Source organism: Bombus flavifrons, chromosome 1 (assembly GCF_040668555.2).
Source record: "Bombus flavifrons isolate JBK064 chromosome 1, iyBomFlav1_principal, whole genome shotgun sequence".
Classification (NCBI taxonomy): domain Eukaryota; kingdom Metazoa; phylum Arthropoda; class Insecta; order Hymenoptera; family Apidae; genus Bombus; species Bombus flavifrons.
Window position 1 is genome coordinate 14,314,612 of NC_138442.1, and position 23,664 is coordinate 14,338,275.

Here is a 23,664-nt window from a genome sequence, read left to right on the forward strand (position 1 = left end):
CGCGTAGCATTCACAAATTAAGGAGCGCCAAAGTCCACGAGACGGCGTAGGTATGGCGCTATCGCGCTTCATAAAACTTCGTTAGCAGGCTGCAAGTAGACGGCCGACGCGGTATATACGCGCTCGTAGAGAAACGCACGCTGATGGCCCCTCTCTCACGGCCGAGAGCTGCGGGGCTACCGTAAAAATTCATTTTGTTTCCCCGGCCGTGTAATTTCTCCCGGATTCTTGCATCTTTCGCGCCGGACCGTATTAGGCGGTACCGTGTTCGCCGCTGGTCCTCGCGTTCTCGCTTCTCCACCGCTGATCACGCTCGTCTGTCGTCTGGTTTGCGATCCTAATCTTGATTAGCACTCCACACGCTCCTTTATACTCCGTGTAAACGAGATTCATTGTGCCGTCTTCCTCGAATCTCTGTCGCTGTAGGCGATGTCGTGCGTTGTTCACAGGGTGGTTGAGTTTGTTACGTTAAGGGGATGCCGATATTTTGGTTTTCCTGTTGTTACTGGGTTATACGATATTCAGTGAAAGAGAACAGAAGAGATAACTATTACGAAGTGTTAATAATTCTTATCTTCGTTTTATTTACACCGGTTACTGTTAGCTGATCCTCGGAATTGCATTTGACAATATATCGATGAAAGCATAATTTTAGAAAACTCTTAGTATTTTTCTCTCACCGCGAGTACAAGGTACAAATACCTTATACATTTCGATAACAAGATTCAATAACTCATAAAATAACAACAGCGAATTAACAAAGCAGGTTCGCTTCCCTCCTCCTTGAACTTGAAAACTTCGAGATCATTTAAATTACACAGTGGTATCCTTCCTAAATCAATTCACGATTTAACGAACCAAAGCAAAGATTGCTCTCCGATATCCACCATACTGAGCAGCCGCGTTTATCGTGCTGCTACGATTTCGATTTCGATCAGGGAGTTCTTGGTCCTCGCGGTCGCTGGCTGAGCAACGGTATTGGCGCCACGTGCCTCTAATATCAAGCAGGAGGTCGTATATCCTCTCGGTGCGTTGCTCGTTAATTTGCCGTGGAGTCAGCGCATATAGGGCTAGTGGGCGCACAAGGTGCACCCCACACGTGGCTGCACGGACGACGCGGTCACCCACACGCTTTCACGAACAGACGTAGAGCATAGGGTGACGTTGGTCGTGGCAGCGCAACGGTGGCCACGTAAAACCACACACACAGCCACATCGGGTAAATAGGCATACACGAAAGAGCGCGCGCGTGGTTCTCGTCATTAGGTACGTAGCCTCGTTAGGATGAGTTTTTCCGCCGCTAATGAGGTGGCCTGCAAGTTGTCTCTGGTACCGGTGCAGACGGTCCAGCCGCGGTAGTGGCTCTCTCCGTGTGGATCAGGTGGACGTCCGGCTTTCTATGACGGCAGTGTGCGAATCTGGAGACCCGGACACTATTTTTAATCTACCCCCGGGACGCGGACTTGACGGAATTAAAATACATGTCCCTGGGAGCACCGCGAACGCTTGCTTATATCCCCGACGCGGATCGTATATTTCTCTCTTAGCGAACCAGCCACCCTACGTTGGACCGTGCGGAATAATCCTGGTTCTTCCTGGTTGTTTTGCCAACGGACATCTTGTTTCTTTTTCTCTTTTTCCTTCATTTTTCCTTTTTGCTTCTTCTCTTCCTCCCTTTATTTCAAATTTATTATATCCCTTACAGAAAAAACTGCTGGAATCTGTTAAAAAATATAATTCCGAAGAAGCGCACAATACCACCGATTGTGAGTATTTTTCCAATAATTATTTGGACCCACTATTAGTTCCAGCACTAACTAGTCTCAGTAATTCACCAGCTGTAATTCATTACTGACTATTGATCAGTACTAAGCTCTCAGTAGTACAAGCACCAGAATCTAGTAATGCACTACTCAGGATCAGTACTATATCACTGGTCAATCGGTGATATCTGCAGGAGGTGCTTTCAAAGCCTTCGTGTTTTCATTCGTGGTCAATCTTTTTTAAAGGCGAATGGCGTCATCGATTATACGGATATTTTTATGTGAAAATCGCTGGAAACACTGCAGTCTAATTATTTGTGAAATAGCTTTGTTATCTTCCGTACACGTTTTACGGAAACGCTAAATGCTTAGTGACCATCGATAGGGCCATGCGATCGTCGTGATACCGCGAGGTACCACGCGACAGCGACATTTAAGCGCGGTCGGACGAATGGCGCGCGCGTGTCTGCGCGTTTTTGCGAGACCTGCCCGCGGCCATTAAATTTACGAGCCGTCACGGCTAACTTGCAAAGAATAATAACGTATATGCTCGAAATAATCCGCTGGTCGGAATAACCCGCTATATGGAAATAGCAGGGCATTTGAACGGCTCGATGTCAAAGCAAGCCAGCCCGGATATAACTCAACGCTTAAACGAGACCGCGTTCGCTTCAACCGCTCGTAGACGCGTGCTGTTTTGGATTTAAAAACGCGCTCTTTACATTTTACTCGCGGGTTATTTCTAACTCTCTCGCTTTTTGTCCAGCGTGTCACTCATAGCGTAAACGGACGATTTAAACAAAATTTGCGAAAAACGTTCCCTCGACTTCTTGTTTCGGCCCTGAATTCCATCCCTGTAAATTCTCTGACCGTTCATACGGGATGATCCTCTTTCTAGTTAATTGAAAGACAATGTCGCTGATCGCTTCGCGGTTCGCCATCTCTCCGTCTCGTTTCACATATGCTGCGGTTCGTAAATGAGCGAGCCTCTCACAAGTCAAATTGATCGACTCCACTTGTCGACAATGTCATAATTTTATTACATAAGTACACGGTTAATACTCAGTTCTCAAGAAATAAACGAGTTAGTTCCATAAGTTCGTTTTATTCGCAAGAAAATGACAAATAACAGTAAATTATTGTGCAAGAGCGGTCACATGTAAAAGATCCATCGATTGACGTCCTTTAAATTTTCCACCGAGCCATATCGTCGATCTGAATCGCAGCCAAGAATCCAGCGATCCGTGCCAGTTCCGGTGGAGAATTTTTTCGCCTCGACGTCCACGCGGAGTAATTCGAGCTCGGACGACGATTCTAGAGATGTTCGGGTCTTCGTGAGTCGAGTTTCGTCGCACCGTGTCCTTCCCTCTCTCGTGAGCTCGCGCCCGGTGATCGACTGCCCTCGAAGTGCTCCACCTCATTCTACTCTCGAGTGCTGTCCGACGTCGCCATTCATCCAGCTCGTTCCGGTCGACGTGGCCGGGAGCCGTTGCTTAATTCGCGAATATTTCACCGGGGCCCCGCGGGCTGAAAATACGCTACAGCTGGTCGCGTCGTGTCTACAACCGGGCCACCGTCGCGATTTTTCCGAAATATTCGCGACGTGGCCCGTAAATTTCCGTCGTTGGCGTATTTTTACGTTCACCCCATTTTACGTTCATCCTCCTTCTCCGCCGTCTCTGCTTTTCCTAATCGTTTTGTCTCGTTTCTCTGCAAGCATAATCCGTGCGCAGAGTTATTTTATTTCACAGTATGAGTAGATTGTACGATCTATTATCTCATGTTGTTGATGATGTTGCAGACGGCGTTGCACTGGGCGGCCAAACACGGCGACGAGAACATCGTGAAGCTGATCGCTGGTACCTACAAGGATTATATCAAGAGCGTCAATGAGACTTCGGTGAGTTCGGTAACGAAACGTGGCTTGCGATCTTAATTTTCTAAGCGAAGAAAAATTCTATATAAAAATTCTGATGGGTGTCTTAGATTTGACGTTTCTGTTGAAATAAATGACGCAAAGGTTTGATATAAATTTTGTCCCTAATGCGGTTCATCTCTAAGCTTCAGAGTTCATTTAAAATTCGTACAATGTCCTTCTCGCCCGTTTCATCGCGTCACATGCTTAGATCAGATCATAAAGGCTCCCCGGCAGTATATCTTTTTTTAAGGTATATTATGCAAAGGTGGGCGTATAAGGAGTCCGTATGGATTTTTTAGTATCATACGGTGTCATCGCGAATAAACTTACGATCTATAGAATGCTATTCGACACTTATATACCTACAACTCAGCAAATATTTTAAGTGTTATCGCATCTGCACCTTTGATGATCGCTTCTAATCTTGTCTTCTCCTATTTCCGGATACTCTGCCAATCTGCGATCCACAGAACGGGGTAAGTCTTACTATCGACTTTTCGATTTTAATTCGTTGCGAACATTCCACATACCAAAATCTAATCGCTAAAACACGTAACAAGGATCAGTGCACGATGGAAAACGTCAAAGGAAAAGTAATAAACTTTCTCCATAACCTTCCGCAATCTAAATCCATCCACGTCTCTCACCACCTGCCGCGAGTGTCTCGAGCAGCGCGTGGCGCAAATAATAACGACGAACGGGGAGGTAAAAAGAACGAGATCGATAAAGAGAAAAGCGAGGCAAGGCTGGCTGAGAATAAATCGCGAGCAGAGTATCGCTCTGGAATCTACCGTGATCTGTAAGTGGCCGGCGTGCGAAAGGAGCGTAGGACGCGCATTTAAGCGGGTTGCGAGCGCCGCGTGTCTCTTCGTGCCGGCAGAAAGGCGCAGAGTTTGTCCCCGTGGCAGAAAGGAAGGAAAGAGAGGGAAAGGTAGGCGCAGCGCACAGAGAGAAGACTGCAGATAGGATCGGATGTGTGTGGTCCGCCGCTTTGCTCTTTATAAGACTTATATAAGGTGGAGCGCCCTTCGCGGGGCAAAGAAGGAGGGCAGAAAAGAGACGAACCCACGGAGAAAACGAGAGAAAGAACGATAAAGAGGAGAGAAGGTTGCTCGTTAGCGGCTCGCGACAAACACCGCTGAACTACCGCACACGTTCTAGTTAAACAGACCGATGAAGATAGAAATATGTAACAACTATGTACAGCGAAAAAGATGTAATGAAATTCATCGAAATTCAATTTAGAGGTAATGGAAGCCTTTAAATCGGCTAGAATATTTTACAGGTTTATCGCAAGGAAACGGTTACGTGCTGCACAAGGTTCTTCCCGTTCCCTCTCTCCCCTCCCTCTTCACGAAGAGCCTCAATTAAGCCGATTAGCGGCGTAATGGTTGCAGATCGCATCTAATCGCGATCATATTCGTTCGACAATGAATCTTTCGAAGTTCCGTAGCACGTTCGCGTATCCGCCTGCTCGTTACTTGATACGCTCGTTTATTTTCCCGTCATCGAGACCCGTGTTTCTCGTTTCGAAATTTTACAGAATTCCTTAGAGCTTGCAAATTAAAGAAATTATTTTAAGTCCACAGATAGTATCGTACGGATAATTGATAGCACGGATAGAAAAATGCTGGATACGATATAGGCTTTTGTAATAGAATTTGAAAGAAATCAAAGACTTTGTAACCTGTATTAATTTTCCTGCGGACCTCTCAATAGCGAGAACGGGAGAAACAGGGAGGGAGAATCCTTGGAAAGTAGGTTCGATTCTTTTAAAATACCAGCCGTGTCCGTCGAAGTACGCCAGAATCTCTGTTTTCAAGGATTAGTGCTCGATTTAATAAATACGCGTGTATTCGTGTAGGTACCAACAACGTCGGCCCAGGCTAATCCACTCCGGAATGGATCCATTCTCTATCCGGCTAGCTCTTTTTTCCTTCCAGCAGCGGCTTTAGCGGCAGACGGTGAATCGTGTCGCACGGCGTAATCTGTCACAGCCACCACTCTCGCCGTAGTTTTCTGCGGCTTATCCCAGCGGCCGCCTCGCCCGCTTAATGCTCTGGCAAATGAAAAAGAGGGAAAACCGTGGGGAACCGACGACGAGTCTCTCCGGCAGCCTCCCTGCACTCTTAAGTCGCGTATCCTTCTCGTCGCGATTTCGCGCTGTGTAATATCCTACCCATCTTCCGCTCTAACTGTTTCGAATCAAAGCAACTGTGCTTCTTCGTCGTCCTAGTGTAACAGGAATTTTCTATTTCTCTTAGAGAGATTGGAGCAGAGTGATTGCTACGAGGAACTTTGGTTCGGATGAAAGTAAATGAAGTGAAATTTTAATAAACTTCGAAGGTGTCTATTCGAAACAAAGACACCAAAACTTCTCTGTTTGGAGACTTAAACACTCATCGTCTAAACTCTGAAGTAATCCTACGTTTCTTAGATTTATGTTCCAATGACTTCGTATTACAATTAATAATTCAAAGATCAAAAGTCTGACATTTGCATATATCAATTCGTTCCAAATCTCTGCAAAAAGTAACTTCTAACCCTCCTGCATCAAAGAACACAGAAACTTTTTAATAGATCAAACTCGTTGTAACGACCAATTTAATTTCTTCCTCAACTGATCATCTTTTGGCACAGTATCTTATCTGGTGGCGAAATTCGTGGAGACATTTCTTCTCGCGATTGACCGAACGTCGAACGTTAGACGTTACCGGTGATCTTACGTGGCGCACGGCGGATCGGAGTCACGAGCGTAATCTGTCACCGGTACCGCTTCCAGCGCAGTTTTCTACGGCTTATCGCGGCATCGGCTCGCATTTAATCCCCGCAAAAAACGGTGCCCGTTCCCCACGGGGACCGTAAGCCGCCCGTGTGGCGCCTGCATCCTTGCAGGCGTACGACAGACAACGACAATGGCGATCCCACTGGTAGACCTTCGAGACACCGGCGGAATCTGTCGCGTACACCGGGTGACCCATTTCGAACGCATCCTGTAGAACCCCGAGATCGAAGATCATATAGAGGAGTAGACTACTTTTGTTAATAAAAGCTGACGCAGAGAAATCTTAATGATGAATGTCGTCGTGAGTGACTAGGTTTGATCATCCAAATGTACGCGAATCTTTTTTCTATTTTTAGTAATCTTGAACACTAGATAAAAATGCGTATACTTCTTTGAGTGTTGTTGATGAATCTTGTGGTCTCGGGGATTATTTAGTAGTAAATCTATACCGAATTTTATTAATAAAAGTATGAAAACCTTCCAATTGATAAAGCATTGTTGCATCGGTTGCCGATTTATCCAGCTCTACACCGCAATCATGTTAACTCAGTCACTACTGTCTGAAGTCCGTGAAGGGATCTTTAAAAAATCATCCGTCGATGTTTGCGACCGTGTAACATTTTCCCTACAAATTAACTCAGGAAAGCCAAGAAGTCGAGGACTGGAAAATGGGGCTACCTGAGAGACTACCAGCCGGCGAGAACAGAAAGGCGAAGAAAAAAGGTGGGATCCGCGTTATAGGAACCAATATTCGAGGGTGTCGAAATACAAAATGTCGGAATCTCGGCCGTCAAGGGCGGGCCGTTATGATTTAGCTGCTCGTAAAGGCGGCTCGATGTAGGAAAATATTAAAATTGAAAATCCTCAACGGTGATATACGCGTGCGTGATATTGGTGGCCGGCAGCTGTCCCGTTCCCGAAGATTGTCGCTGAAAAAGGACGGCGACACTCTGCCTAGCGCAAGAGGACGCGCAGACACACGAGTCCAGGAACGCGAAAAGAAATCTTTTGGAGTAACCGAGACAAGACGAGAGGGTTGGAAAGCGAAGGTGGAGATCGTGGGGGAGAAAACGGGCCTGGTGACGACGCGATATTGTCTCGAGGCTCGGTGACTCCGCGTGTCGGGACAATGCTACTTTAAAATATCGTCGAAAGTATAAAGAGGAGAAGGAAGGGTGAGCCACGGTGCGCGTATACGCGAATGAACGAAATAGAAAAGGGTGAGAGAGTGAGCATGCGTGAAGGCAGAGGGTGTCGTGCCACTTGTCGCGAGGACACACGTGTCGCACGCTATTGGAGTCGGGGAAAAAGGGTGACTCCAACGAGTTACCCCATACGTGCCATTTTCTATTCCTGGCGTCGTTGTAACGCGCTGCCTTTCGCCCACCTATACGCGGGGACTTTAAAGTGAAATAAATTAGAGCCGGCGCCCACCGAATAACTCTCTGCCTCTCTCTTTTTCTCTCTCGTCCAGCTGGCTTCGACCCCTTTCGAAAACCTCTGCACCCCCGAGGGTTGCAGCTCTCGCCTCGAAAACGGCGTTCGCCTATGATCGCGGTTTCGACGCATTTGTCATTGCGTTTATTGCGGAATGCGATATTGAGAGAGATATAGTGTATATACAGGGAGGCTGTTTATGGTGGCGCGTTCGGGAGTCGATTCAATTTTTTAGTCGTCTCGTTCAGCTTGTAACTTGAAAACATCGCTCCTCGCGTTGTCGACGTTGCAACTGGTGTTCGCTTTATCGAATGGTTCGAACGAAGTTTTCGCAGTTTATTTTAACTGCTGACTCTGTATGGGCGCAGAATGGTTTATACGGGTTTTTCAAATAGTCTGAAATCGTTGCTGGATATTAGTCGCAGCTCTATTTTAGTGGAAAATCTTGGAAATTTAAACGACGCGAAATTGGACGATGACAATTTAAATCTTGTTTCGAAGTTATGAGAGAGGCTGTGCGTACAGAGATCCGTTGCATCGTCTACGCAACTCTTACGGATCGTCCGCGTTTTCACTTCCACCGGATAATGACCGGTGCACGCACACAATTACGCGCAATTTGTCGCACTTATCGAAGCGTATATCGTGAACGGCCGGTACGTGCTCGTAGCTCGCTTTCGTGAGTACCGGTTCACCGAGACACCGTCGCGAGTTTGCACTTTGCATACGATATTTCAAGGTCGCGCAATTTTTATCCCCGCCACGACTGACGCGATCGATCTTTCTTCCACCGACGAAAAATTCTTTCAACCTGTACCTCGTCCGCGTGACATGTTTTCCTTTATCCAAATTGTGATTAAGCCCCTCTTTTATAATAATCTTTGCGTTCCAATAACTATAAGACTATAAAGCTGAAAGTGTCACGGTTATTTTCTGTCCGTGATTCTAGCCGTAATAACGTTGCAGCACCAATCACACTACTTGTACTTATTTTTCTTTCATGACTCGATTTATCCAACTATACATATATATCACTCCGTCTCAACGACTCCGTTACTAGATTTTGCAATATAGCCATCATTAAGATAGTGAGACGATACAAAATCGTCGACTAACTTCAATATCCATAGGGATCTGCTGCGATTCTCGAATTTTTATATTTCATTCATTTGCTCTCACAGTAGCAAATGAAATAGATTTGTAATATTTTAAGAGGATGTTCGACGTAACATTAGAATAAACCTGATATATTTTAATGTCGGAAAAACACAGTTGAGTAAAACATAATCGAGAAACGCAAAGAAAAGGGAAAACTTTAACTTTCTTCAATTTCGAGGTAGATAGGACATTTTAACTAAAGAAGACGGCATAGAAACAAGGTTAGCGCACAAGGTTTAAGATGCTGGGCGATTTTGGTTAGACCTAAAGTTGCCTCCAACGTACATCCACCTTCCTATTTTCCTCGCAGGTACTTTCTCGGTTCGGGGCCACGCAGTCCGCCTGCTAAATTATTCAAAAGATTGGAATCTTAAGGGCGAGCTACTGAATTATTAATTTATAGGCGTTATTGAGTGCGTGTGCGGCTATCTCGATACCGGCACGCATTAGTCAAACGGGTTATGGCAATCGGGCCAGTCGGCTACGCGTCGATCTTCGAGCTGGTATTGTTAATATCTTTGTAAAGGCGAAGAAGCGGATCAAAAGTGGCAGCTGTTTCCTGCGCGACCGAGGAAAAGCGGTCCCTCTTTCACCTGCCGCCCTCCGCGCGATACTAATTGCCAGATAACGTCCCTCCGATGTTTCATCCACCGCGACACAATTTCGTGTACCACCGATTCCGCGCTACGCGCCATTTCACGCGCGTACACTATCATCCGTAAGTGTTCCGGTGTTTTCAGTCTAGCGAAAATATTTCAGATACGTTTCGAATGAATCCCTTTAATCTGATTTTTTCCTTTGATCTTATCCCAGTGACAACCGTATACAATTAGTGGATATCAGCGAACACTAAACAGCAGTTTATAATACAGTTTATACAAAACGCTTACACGATACGTATTAGCTTAACTTTTGGAAGTGGCTGTTAAATAATTTTAATTTTCACGCGAGTAAATCGATGCACTTTCTATAGTGTATTCGTTGTTACTGTTATTTTGTGCATATAACATGCAAAATTGCACCAGGTGTCCGAATACTTGTGGACTGTAGCATACGCGTACTCCTTTTATTCCCGTTGCACCTTTTCTCCGCGCGTTATGTCGCGTCGCGACGCACGAGGGTGCGAAAGACGTTTATTCGGTATCGTTTGCATCGTAATTGGCTGTCGCGCGTGTATCGGGATATGGTGATACTGTCGTAGAGCAGGGACATGGAAGAACATGTTATTAGAGCACGATGAGGGATTACATTGTCATGGGACGAGTGGTATAATTCTTGTGACGGACGCGATGGTCGCTTTTGTTCCACCTTTCCTTTCATTCCCTGTTCGATAATAATGAGATGCGTATTGTGGTAGGTTGGGGTTAATCGCTGGTGTTTACCGTTCTTTTATAGCGATCCAAGTTACGAAGTAACATAGCAACCATGATAAGAAACTTGGTAGGTATTCGCAGTGTCTGTAGTAATTTCACCACTCGAGTTTTTTAGTCATCTTCTGAATTGTTGGTTTGAAGGTGGAAAATACATTAATGGTTCAATTATGCATGCTACCAGGTAACTATATTTTTCTATACTACGTCGGCAAACTGGATCGTTTATATTCAAACCTAACCTTCTACTACCCCTAAGCTTTGAAGAAATTCGAAAAAATTCTAGAATACTTGTCAACGTCTATACTAAATTATCTAATAATTCACTAAGTCAAATGTGCGAAACTTTTTCCAACTTTTCCAAGATAAAAATTCTTTTCGGAATGATTTAAAGGTGAAGCGTCGTTTTATTTTTATGGAGAACTAAAGAAATTGAAGACAACCGTCGCGTCCTACCCTGATCTTCGGAAACAGCCCCGTCGCAAAGGAAAACTCGCACAGGGAGACGTATTCTGCGAACGATTATCGAGCGATGTTGCAAGATAACGGTGAATTCGTTGAAACCGCAGAGAGCAGCGGCGAGATCCACGCCGAACAGCCGGATGAAAGTCGGAAAGTTCATGCGTATGCCAATGTGTCTGTCGCACGCAAGGTTCGTTTTCCCGGCATCGCGTTTCAATCTCCTCGTTCGTGCACGCACGCGGCACAGCACGGAGATAATATTGTTGCGTCGCGGAAACGCGAATTCGCACGCTCCGAATGATATTCATAATACGACGCCATTAATTCCTCATTGTCTCCGCGTTCCTTCTCCCCTCCATCTTGACTTTACCTCATTTTTTCTCCATCGTCATCCTCCCATCGCGTTCTCGATGGCGAGAAAATAGCCGCGCCGCGATAACGCATCAATGGAAGAGCCGTTTTCCCGTAGTTCGTTGCGTGCGCTCGAGTTTTTCTCTCGCAAAGAAGTAAAAACTGGATCCTCGTTACGTGATTCTGGTTATGTGGAAAATGTTGCTGGTTAATCGTAGCTTGACTCGTAATTCGACTCTTGCAGGGATACACGCCGTTGCACATCGCGATGCAGTTCGGTCACGAGAATATCTTCAATCTGTTGGTTCAGGTGTACGGTGAGTTCTTATTGTTGAGAATCACGGATTAACGCTTTCTATTGACACATATGTCGTGTAGTTTTTTTAATTACTTATGTAATTAAGCGTAAGCGACGCTGCTGACGTAACCGATGCATCTTTGCGCTTGTGTGTGAACGAAACGATTGCTGCACTTGGTACAAAAAATTGACGATAAATGGACAAGAACTAAATGCGTTATGCGTTAGAAAGCTATCGCTACGATAGCAGTCCTAGGAAAACAAATCATTCTATAGTAAATGCAGTGCTCTTGACCGATGCGTATAAGAATCGTACGGTTTTCACGATTATCTCTTCCATTTTGTTTTCACACGATATTTACAGGTGCGAACCAAGAGGTACGCGACTACAGCGGAAAGAAGGCCAGACAATACTTGGTCTCCCAGGAGGCCGCTGTCAGTCAGGACACCTTCCGCAGTAAGTACCGCGCTCCTTTGAAGCAAAGAAATTCAAAGCGATGCAAAGGAAAGAAAAAAAAGGGACAGCAGCAAGATGGAGCAAAAAGAAAAGAATAAATACAATTTATTATCCGCGTAAAAGCGCAATAATTGACTCGTAAATGCGAACACTATCAAGGCGAACGATCGAGTGATGTTATCGGCGAGCACCGTAAATGAGACGCGTCAGAGTTTCATAATATTCGCGCAAGGGAAGCTCGTAACGTTTACGCAAATCACCGAGTAAATTACCTCCCCGTCCGTGTACTTTTATAGTCGCCTTCTCTTTTTTTTTTTTTTCTTTTTTATTCTCCGTCGTTTTTATTCTTTTCCTTTTATTCACCATTGAAACACGAGAGAATGATCATCGTCGTCGATCTCTTTCCTTTCCGTTGCGGTTATCACGCTAACATCGGTGGTCTATTAATTTCGCGTTAATCGCGAGCCTGAGAAAACGCATCGGACGAGAGGGACGCGGTGCCGCGTCGTTTCAATGCTACGAGCAGATACCATTGTCGCCCGAACGAGAAGCGATTAAAGTTACGCAACATTAAGAGGCAAACACTCGAACCCGGTGGGGAAAGTATCCCCTCTAACGAGGATTCCCCTGCTTGCTTCGATTGTATTTTAAACAGCGCCCGCGTTTCTGTCGATTCGATTAAATCCTTCTCGCTATAGAAATCGTTTGAACCATAGCGCGTATGTTACGGGCTAAAAGTATCTCGATTATGCGAACATTATTACAATAGAGTCTGGCTCGTATTAGATTCGAGAAATTTATCTAATCCGAATTAATCCAGCTACTTGACGAATCGGAATAAATTTTAACGAAGAGTTCTGCATTTATACTTTTGGCCTGTAGTGTTCGTAAAAATTGATACGTAATTTAAGACACGCGAGTATTCTCTTTAAGGGAACGTAAATAATCTAGAATTTAGTTTTACGTATGTTATTACAAACTGTAATTTACAAGAAGGAAATTTTCCTTGGAAGGATGTTCATAATTTAATACCTTTCAATTATTTCCTCAAGCTGTAACTTGATTCATATAATCCGTGACAATTCGTGATTTTATTTAAGTAAATATCGTACGAGAGAAGAAATACAACGTAATAAAATACGGATGCTCAATCGTCGCGATAGAGCAATTACAGGTTTCCGCACCAGGTACACCGCAGTTTACATTGCTTTCATGCGCTTGGTTCTGGTTCAGCCTTGGTTTTCTAAGCCTTCTATTTTCACTATCAGCTTTCTTTTGATCGCGCGCATGTCCGTCTCGAGGAATTCGCCTGCCGTGTCTCGGCGACGTTTGCTTCCTAGTTTCCATACTCTTTCCAAGGGAGCATGCGAGTAATCTACATGAGGCATTAACTAGTTTGCATCGACCATACACCTTGTTCTTCCTCCTTCTTTATTACAAACAATTAAATTTCTACTTTGTTCTCTGTCTATCCGTATAAATCTTGCTCGAACGAAGATATTTACACAGACATACACGCACATACGTTTGGTCTATACTTGGTAGAATTCTGTCCTTTCCTCCTAACAAACTCATTTCTCTAATCATTTAACAAATTCATTCTTTTCGTAGTAACAGAGTTCATCGAGACAAAGAATATTACACAATGACGATCAGACATGTGTCGTAATACCTAAAATCCAAATTCATTTCCTCTTTGTCGAATCAAAATCATTCGAAAACAGGGAATTAATAGAAATTATATTCGTCTCTCACATTTATTAAAGCAAATCGTTATAAGCATGTGCCATAACATCATCTACACACATCTAAAATAATTTAATAAACTTGTGTATATTCGAGAACTTTTTACATATTTTTTCTTTTTTTTTCTTATAAAAGCTCCACCTTATACATAAACCAACGAAATTTCAACTAATTCATTCGATCGAATCACGCTGTATCACACGATCGTACTAACCGAACGATCTCCTCCTCTGTTTCTAACCTTCGCCCAACGATAACCACGTGTTCCACAATTTCATAATCTTTTCCATCGTCCAGCACCGAAATTTTCATCGAAATTAACCCTCCATACCAGTAAGCACGAGTTCACGGCATGCATCTCCAGCTTGCTTCTAAACGTTAATCCTGCCTCTGTAAAGAAAAAGTAAAAGGTGTACAGGTATCCCGTGTGACGACCACGCGATCGAAATAGACGACAGGAAATGGTTTCGGGTTCTCTCCTCCTCTGTCCTCTGTTCTCGGTGAGTATCGGGGCTCTGGAAGTATTCTTCTGTTGTAGGGATTACTGCTGCCGCTACGCTCAGGCAAGTTCAGAAGCACACCTCTGCTAAAGTAGTAAAGCGCTTGTGTCGCAAGATTAAAGTAGCCGCACCTTAGAGTAACGTATGACTGTCACTTTTGTCGACGCTGACGTGAGTATTGCGCGGAGAATCCGCGGGTCCACTTCGCGTTTTTAACACTCTGCGCCATCGAGATGCCTCGACGGTCTACGACAGGAAGAACACTCCCAGATATCTTTTTCTCTATCCTTTTGTTTTATTTATTATATTTTTTTTCTTTCTCTCTTACTTTTTCCTCTATTTCAATCGGTATTCGATAAACAGTGGACCCGTTCATTCCCGAAATTCCAATGGAATCATGTACGTCCAGTACTCGTGACTCTTCGCTTCAATCTTTTTTTTTTTTTTCAACGAATCGCACACCACTGAATATTTTTGTGATGTCTTTACACGTATACTTAACTGTAAACGCGTATAAAGTCGGGAAGTGTGGCTGTTTGCGAACGCGTAAATATTTCGTTTATCTCGTTTATTTATTGTTTGATGATGTCGTGCTGCTATTAATTGAACGTTGCGCTTGTCATCGAATGCCTCGACGTAATTAAATCACACTTGTGTAACGATCGATGCGTGGTATTCTCGTGTTGCGATACTCTCGAGGCTTGACGCAACGCACGTGGTATCGAGAAGGCTGAAAATAAAACTGGTGAACAAGCATAAATCCTCGCCTCACGTTGTCTCCAAACGATTTGTCTTTGAACGAAAATTACGTTTCAACGATCAATCGAAGTGGCAGTAGTACCTGAAAACACTCCCAGCACCGTAGAAACGATGTGATTTAACCCTGTCAGCCGACGATGCGAACAGTTCCTGAATGCCGCGATTTTATCTCGTTCAATTTACACGTTTATGCTCTCCGGCGATCGCGTAAGGCGACGAGAACGACTCAGGCCTGTTCCACATCGTCGGCTAACGACAATCGTCAGTGTTTTCTTTGTTGTCACTGTTCAACGCGTTTGATGGTAAAGCATGTGTACGCGAGCATGAGAAAATTTGCCGATTTCCTTCATTCACGTCCGTTTTCCGTACGCGTTGCACCTCTAAATCTCGACAATCGAGTAATCGTCAGTTTTATTTTAACAGAGATTCGCTTTGTTACACGTCCTATCATTACACGTTAATTGTATGCAGCGCGAGTTCACTCACCCTTTCGATCTTCCGTTCGATGAAACACGCGAGAAGATCGACTACTTCCCGCCGTGGCGCCGGAAGGCGCTCGCACGACTTCGCGGCAAACATCGACTTCACGCGCGAATACGAAGCGACACGAGTTACTTTTTAACCAGATTAACTCTCTCGGTTGTATCTCCGTCCTGTTGCGATTGCTCGTCAAGTATGAAAGACGAGTTTAATCGTTTTACGAGCGAATCCATCTTCGATGCTCGGTTGCGTGGAAGAAGTTTGTTTTTAGATGATCAGTGCTTAGTAGCGTCGTAGCAGGTTGTAACAGAGGCTGACTGCCTACGTATTTCGTATATTTTTCTACGATTAACCACGAAGACAAGAATTTCAAGAGCTTGCTATTGACTCGAACGAGTACGATAAATTCTCTTATTCGTTGTCGCTGATAATAATCAGCCTATTTTACGAGCTATAATACTTTATCACGTTAAACGTAATACTACGTTAGGTGGCGTTAATTGGTCGAAGTTATCACAAATCTTACGAATACTAAAGTTTCTTTAATTTAATTTTTTTGATCAACTGCGACATCGTTGGTCACTGATTATTCCTATGACAGTTGACGTATTAATCCGAGAAGAAATTTCGACAGAGTGTTTTTTAAGAATTTTTATAGATTCGTCTAGAAATTTTGAACGATTATATTAATCGATCAATGTGGTTACCAAGCACTGAGCATCTCTGCAGCTCTTCCATCCGTTATTAACCAACGTCGACAGCCAGCAAATACAACACAAGCTGTCGTTCTAACGTTTTCTAACCACGACGACTAATTCCGTTCGGTCGTTTAGTGGCTTTCTGATAATTTTTAATAATCACTCCGTGTCTACTAATCCTTGATACTCCTCTTCTTCGACGACCGCGCGCGTCGTCGTGCCTCCACGAGACAGTCTCAAATGATTTTCTATTTTATTTCAGAAATAAAAGCAAGGAAAAAGCATGCAGGTAAGAAATAATACGCATGGAACGATCACTAATTAAATGGAGCTATAGTTTAGTGCATGCGTCGGGCCGATCTGTGGAGTAGACAGTGTGTTCGGTAGAGTGGTTTTTTCATTTTTCTCTAAACCTGGTACACTACCACTTGTTTCTATTCGCAGTATTATTCTTTAGACGGAAAGTGAAAAGATTATTAGGATCCGTATTGGTAACGTAAAATTTTCACTTTCTACTTCGAAATATCTTTATAGATCTCCGACACAGGATTATTCTATGACCGAAACGAAGAAAATTGGCGTTGCTCGACTATCTTTATACACGTAGCATAACTCGCGAAAAATTATAGCAGAGGCTCGATACTTTCTTCCGTCAATTTTCTCCTTTCTTATAGATGAACTCCTAGTCTCGAATTTCTACAATTACACTTTACAACTGACGCATCTATCCCTCGCACAAGTCTGCGTATCTCGAAACAATTGCCCTCTGAGGTATCTCATAAAAATCTTGCTCCTCGTTAACAATAACCTCGTCTTACTCTAACGCCATTCCGTCTACAACGATTACAAAAAGTATTGGCACACGCCCTTCTCTTTCAATGAAGCGTTTCTTCGTCAGGTTCTACCTTTCGTCTTCGTAACGTGAAATGTTTACTTGGTCCCAAGGAATCAGTATACAATTGCTATAATAAATACAACGATGCGCCAAATACTTCCTGTAATCACCGTAGATCACCATTGACAACGAACCAATGATACTATAACGCGAACAATAAATTAACGATACCAAGAGACTTCCTCGTCCAGAAGATAGATTCCGCTCTTTGATCGTCCTTGGACTCGATCCTAGCCTCCTTCGCTGGTAGATGCATGCGACACGAGCCAAATTTCAAACACGTAAAACGTTGCAGTGCGTTGCAACGTGTGCAAGAGACGCGCACTTGCGTTGCTCCGTTTGCCAGTGGCACGTACAGTTCCCTTAGGAACGGTGATTTAGAAACAGCTAAACGCAACGAGCAACGTATACGCGCGGCAAGCGTTTAGCAACGGCGATGATTACAACGTGGTAACACGATGATTGATTGAACACGCAGAGAAAGATCTTGGTTTCCTGCGTATTGGCTCGCTGAACGTACGCGTGAAACGTACGACGGAAGCGTTCAGCCAGTTCCTGGGTGTGGCAACTAGCAGCAGCGCCAGCAGCAACCACGAGAAGATACACAAGAGCTGGGGATCGGCGGATAATGTGCAGGTAGAAGAGAGAAAGAGGGACGATCGCGTTCTCGAAAATTACCCGATACCCGGCCTCCTTTCCTTAACCCTCTATAATTATTCAACCCTTGGACGAGCGCTCGCCACCATCGTACCCCGCCCCCCTCCATTGCTGAATATTATGAATATTACGCGACGAATCGCCAACTCGTTTAATATTAACGCTCGCTTTCCATGCAGAAGGAGACGAAATTACCGTGTAAGCGCGACCACGGTCCTCTTCTTTCAGATGACACTAGATTTATCTGCAAGTCGCGTGTTTTTTTACATAGGAGATGGTTGATTCTTTGGATAACAATTTTCCATTTACAGTACCCTCTTGTCTTCCCCTCGCACAAGTATTCGATATACAGGGTGGTTGGTAACTGGTGGTACAAGCGGAAAGGGGGTGATTCTACGCGAAAAAAGAAGTCGAAAATATAGAATAAAAATTTTTCGTTTGACGCTTTGTTCTCGAGAAAATCGACTTTGAATTTTCGCTCGGTACGCGTGCGCTTCGTCGCGTCTCGTTATAACGGATCTCAATGTAGATCGCTGTCTCGATGGAAAAATTAAAAAAAAAAAGAAAAAGAAATTAAAAAAAAAAAATTTTTATTCTATATTTTCGACTTCTTTTTTCGCGTAGAATCACCCCCTTTCCGCTTGTACCACCAGTTACCAACCACCCTGTAGATAATAAAAATAGTAACGTACGTAAGTGGTGAGATATTGGGCTGGCAATAATTAAGTGATTGCGGATTTTGTCATTAGGTGGTATTGACAAAATCCGCAATCACTTAGTTTCCAACATACATACATAATAGTAGACATAATAGTAGACAAAATAGTAGACAAAAGTTGAACAGTAGAGAAAAGTAAAGAATTTGCAGGATTCCGGGAAACTATCTACAGCTTACATGGATAACTTAACTTAAGGTTATTAGAGAAAAATCAATTTCCTCGATTCTGTAACTACTTTCATAAACCGTGTGTTACTTTATGATATTCTCTGCTGTATTATTGGCTTGGCAACTAAGTGATTGCGGATTCTGTCATTAGGTGGTATTGACAAAATCCGCAATCACTTAGTTGCCAAGCCAATATAGTAGAATCGCCTTACAATGCTTAACCCGATGAAACGCTGGTACAATATCGTCCAAGGGTTGTAACTCTGTCATCAAAGAAAGATTATTAACGATTGACGAACAATTTTTCTAATTTCCACGAAGTTGGAGCAGAAGATGATGCCACCGCCTAAGTACGCGCCCATCAAGAAGAGAAGAAGCCGACGAGGGCAGGATTTTGGATCGTCGCGAGATCATCAGGCTGCCAGTCAACCAAGCACTCCACTCCTTCAGGGCAAGGCTTCTCGGTCGAGTCAATCGATGCATCGTCGACCGATCTCCACGACAGCCGTCAGTTCCGCCGCGCCCAAGACGCAGCAGAACAACGACTCGGACTCGGATACCGCGTGTGGTTTCGACTCCGCGTGGAGAGGATCCGCGCAACTCTAGGAGAAACATTTTATCGCGAAACTTTCCTTCTTTGGTATCGCGAAAGCCCGAGGCTCTACTGAATCACCGTGTACCTTGCCTTCTGGTCTTTTAAAGTAACAATTTTTATCTATCTATGTCTTTCTCTCTCTTCCTCTCCGATTAATCGATCAAATTGTAATTACTGAAGCGTATTATGTTGAAAAGAAAACTGAGAACAAATTGTTTGAGGAAAGAGAAACGATGGTGGTAATTGACGAGCTTAAATATTGGACGAGCTTGCAGTTACTTTTCGTGGATTGTGGAAGAATGATATTCGGAGCTACGAAAGTATAAAATCAGGAAAAAGATCACTCGCCCTATCGATCCGACTAATCTGATACGACAGGGGTTTTAAAGGAATTAATTTTTAAAGATAACTCCCGTGATGATTTTCCGATGACATTTTCTTAAGTTACAGAAACGATCTACTTTTTAATATAATTATTATTGTAGAGTTTGTAAGTGCCTTAATTTAATACCTGGAAGCAATGCTTTAGGTTTATCGATGCATTCTTTGCACAAAAGCCAAATCAGCGTGTTTCTGTCGTAATTGTGGTAACGAGATTACGATTCTTTCATACAGGGTGTATTGCGCACAATTTTTTGTGAAATACTTTTATCAATTAAGAATGTGAATACAATCGATGTACCTAAATCGTAGTGAATAGAAATTGCAATATCGTCTGCGTTCTCGTATTGTCGATGAATATATTAAATATTTGATCGTAGATTTTCTAAATGAATTGTATAAATAATTGTTTGGAATAACAATAAATAATAACTTGTCTAATTGTAATTGTACATACATACTTATATGCGTAATTCGTATTCCCTATTAGATTTACTTCAAGTGTCCAATGGAATTTAATAAGCGATATACGCGCCATCTCTTCGTGCGCTCGGATACTAGTTTCACTAACAACTTCCTGAGTTCTCTGCTAGATTTCGCGTAATTACATTGCCAAAGTCACTCAACTTACGTATCAACAGATGTCGCTAAATACTTATTACGACCATATTATCAATGGAGCAGTTTTACGACAAATATGTTTACGAAGGCATTGAACTCTGAATTGTAAATTGTAAGGATCTGTTAGTTAAGGCATATCTTCGATAAATTTACTTTACTTTTTCTAAATACTAAATTCTCTAAATACTTTTTAAATACTTAAAGTGTAAATATGAATTGATTTTATCGATTGACTGTTTTCAAATAAAGTGGAATATGTGGGGTTATGTTGGATTTAGTTAGATATTCCTTTCTATTATTAAAGAGAATTATTTTTTCTTAACCATGTACGATATATGCCATCCTAGCGTAAGTGTATTTAAATAATTTTCAAAACCAGTAGTTTTGAAACTAATTCGCTTTCATACCATTAGTATTTTAATATTGGAAAATTGGGTTGTATCGATCCTGTGAAAATAAGTACAACGTTTTACGTTTATATTGAACTATGTGAAGCAAAGAAATATTGGGAAGTTGATTATAAATACAATGAAAAATTGGATTTATTGTATTTAGAAGTACGAAAAAAGAAAAATTCACAAACAGAAATATATGTACCGTGGCCAGCATCGTGCAACATTTCTCTTGATACGATAGAAAAGATACAGACAAGTTTAGATGTTGAACAGTAAGAGTAAAAATTGTTTACACATTCTGGCGTTTATGTGGTCATGATTTATGAATTGATCTATGTATTTTGTAACAGGATAACGCTTGTTTTTAAATTAGAAGATAGTACAAGCATTATTTACAAAGTTAGTAAGGATCTTGTGAAGCCTGTAGATCCAGAGAGAACAAAATTAATGAAAGAAAAGGAGGAAAAAAAATCAAATTTAGAGAAAGAAATCAGGAAAAATACTTCGTATTTGTATGAATTAGCAAAATCATTAACTGCAGAAAATGCTAATGAAGATAAGGATACAGATGTAAGCCATAGCAGTAAAACAACAGCTGAATAAAATGTTATTTTATTTATTTAATTTTCATATTTAAGTGGTATCGATATTCTTCAAAGAGTTAAAAGAAATTAAATATAAAATTGTAATATGTTACCCTTAAATGTTTATTATATTGAAATTATGTTTGAAATATGTATAGTTAAAAAGTGTACTAAAAATTATGTAACTATTTAAAATGATATGTATTAAGCTGCCACTGCAAATGTGAATATTAAATAAATTATTGCTTAAAGACATTTTAGAAGCAGTTTCTATATTAACACATTATCTATGTGATTTAATAAACACTGCAAGTATGAGGCACATGCTGTTTCATTACTTTCTACTATCCATAAAGATAATGAACATTCTAAGCTAAGGTTAAACCTTTTGATAATTCTATGTTGTTTTGTATGTATAAAAATACGTAACGAAAGTACATTTTAACACGGTTTCTACTCTGAGTGTTGAAAATAGATCTATCTACAAAAAAAATTTACGACACTTATATTATATACATCTTTGAATTACTATTTTTTGAACGACATGATTTTCATTTTTAACATCGTAGTATATATAAAGAACGTCGCTCTCGTAAAAACTACTTATCTGTTTTATCTTAATGAAACATTCTTTTAATCGTATTTATGCTATGTATATAGCAGATGTTCCACGATAAGTACCGTTTGATATAACTAATGAACGGCAGGTGACAAAATACAAGGAGACTTTTATCATTAGACATTATGTAAAATGTCGCTATGAATACAAATTTTATCTTCAATTTTTCATGGTCATGCTGTGGCTACTTCATAGATATTTTAAACATTCAATGCTGTAAAATTTATCGTATGAGAGACGAATATAAACAATGCATACTTTTCTGTTTATGTTTACCTTGTTCTTCATACAAGTTTTACAACATTAACGTAAAAATATCTTTTAACCTGATCATTTCTCAACCCAAATACCTTAATACTTTTGTAGAGAATTAAAAAAATATGTCGAATAGTGTATGAAAAAATGTATGCTGTCACTTAAGACAATAAAGATGACCTAGGCACGACCCTGAAAATTTGAAGATAAAAATTTTTTCACGGTGACATTTTGCATAAAAAATGATGATAAAAGTCTTACATTCTTGTCTTATCACCTATTGTTCAGTAGTTACATCGAACAGCACTTGTCGCGGGACATCCTGTGTGCATCGTCTATGTATATGTATACATACATATGACTTAAGTATTATAGAGTATATAATTAATACATTGACAAGAAAATATTAATTAATACAAAACGAGTGATTTTTTACATAATTATGTAGTTTGGCAGTTCGATACGTGGGAGTAATATAATGTACTACGAATAAAATATAAAAATAAATATTTTTTAATTAATAACAAAACAGTATGTCTTGTTATCTTTGTTTCAAATCTTTTGAAAATTCAAGTCAAATCAAGCAATTTGTGACCATTTACCTTTATTGAAATAGAAGTACTTTTTATGGATTGTGAATACGAATGTTCTCAAACATTCCAATGTCTGCATATTTTCTTGTCTATTATACAATAAAAAGATATAATATAGTTTTCAATGTCCGCGTATATTTTAACTAAAATTGTATTATAGTTACTGAATTAGATTTTAAGATCTATGTATGAGAATTGTATAAAAACAGGCACATTAGGAATAATGTGTTACATGAGCACCTTTGTATAAATAGGTTTTCATTTCTAATATACACAAGGTCTCGGTATAAAATAGTTACCAAACAGTTATTAATTTATTAGTGCATTAAGGCAACTAGAATTCGAGCTGTACTCGAAACTATCACAAGTGATACGATTACTTTTTTGTTTCACAATTTTAAATACTGTTTTTGAGAGAATGATTAATTATTTTAAGCTTATATGACTAAGTTTATAATATAAGAAAATTTCAAATGAAACCATTTGACATTACTATCACAGTATCCCAATCAGTAAATATTATGATCAATCACTTATGTTATTCTTTTGCGAACATACTTCAGATGAAAATTGTTTCATATAAGTGTAATTTAAGTCTACATAGATAATGGTAAATATTGCATTAGGTTCCATTTAAAAAATTCTTTAACATAGAACTTGTATATCAACTGCTAAATGAACGAACTCGATGGATTGGCAATATTGTTACAAGAGAAATTACTACTACAGGTGTGTGGTTCTTAATATTAATTAATGTATTATATGGAAGTAGTAAATTTACTGTTTCAAATAAGCTCATAAAATGGAACAAAAGAATTCTAAAAGGGCATCAAAATAGTCTTAGTATAAAACACTTTCAATAGCTAACACATAATGTATACATTTGTGATGATTGTACAGGATACTCATAATTATCCACAAAATCAAATACATAGCAAAAAAAAAGAAAAGAAAAAGAAATATATGAAAACGAACTGAAAGGAAACAAGCTACGGTGATGT

At 41.2% G+C, this 23,664-nt stretch overlaps 2 protein-coding genes across 6 annotated transcripts in view; both read left to right on the forward strand.

The window, feature by feature from the left end:
• The window catches only part of LOC138190089 (uncharacterized), a 104,585-nt gene extending 84,529 nt beyond the window's left edge, over nucleotides 1–20,056 (forward strand). The window contains exons 1-6 of one of the 5 annotated variants that reach the window (XM_069132605.1): nucleotides 4,138–4,157; nucleotides 11,489–11,561; nucleotides 11,907–11,999; nucleotides 16,445–16,471; nucleotides 17,556–17,713; nucleotides 18,942–20,056. In XM_069132605.1, the coding sequence (XP_068988706.1) occupies nucleotides 11,513–11,561; nucleotides 11,907–11,999; nucleotides 16,445–16,471; nucleotides 17,556–17,713; nucleotides 18,942–19,226 (612 nt within the window). In that variant the 5' untranslated portion in view covers nucleotides 4,138–4,157; nucleotides 11,489–11,512 and the 3' untranslated portion in view covers nucleotides 19,227–20,056. Of the gene's footprint in view, nucleotides 1–4,137; nucleotides 4,158–11,487; nucleotides 11,562–11,906; nucleotides 12,000–14,283; nucleotides 16,472–17,555; nucleotides 17,714–18,941 lie in introns of those variants that run through there. The other 4 variants (XM_069132585.1, XM_069132595.1, XM_069132623.1 and 1 more) reach the window with 4 other exon arrangements.
• A 229-nt stretch (nucleotides 20,057–20,285) lies between these two features.
• On the forward strand, nucleotides 20,286–23,623 carry LOC138190110 (tRNA-splicing endonuclease subunit Sen15). The gene is made up of 3 exons (XM_069132633.1): nucleotides 20,286–20,565; nucleotides 20,631–20,884; nucleotides 20,963–23,623. Exons 1-3 carry the CDS (start codon nucleotides 20,542–20,544, stop codon nucleotides 21,213–21,215), a joined length of 531 nt encoding a protein of 176 aa, XP_068988734.1. The 5' UTR covers nucleotides 20,286–20,541; the 3' UTR covers nucleotides 21,216–23,623.
• Nucleotides 23,624–23,664: the final 41 nt, after the last annotated feature.

Coding starts and splice junctions, on each gene's coding strand:
- LOC138190110 (XM_069132633.1), top strand. CDS start 20,542: ATGTACGATATATGCCATCCTAGC. Junction 20,566..20,630: donor ACGATATATGCCATCCTAGC/GTAAGTGTATTT, acceptor TCATACCATTAG/TATTTTAATATTGGAAAATT. Junction 20,885..20,962: donor ACAAGTTTAGATGTTGAACA/GTAAGAGTAAAA, acceptor ATTTTGTAACAG/GATAACGCTTGTTTTTAAAT.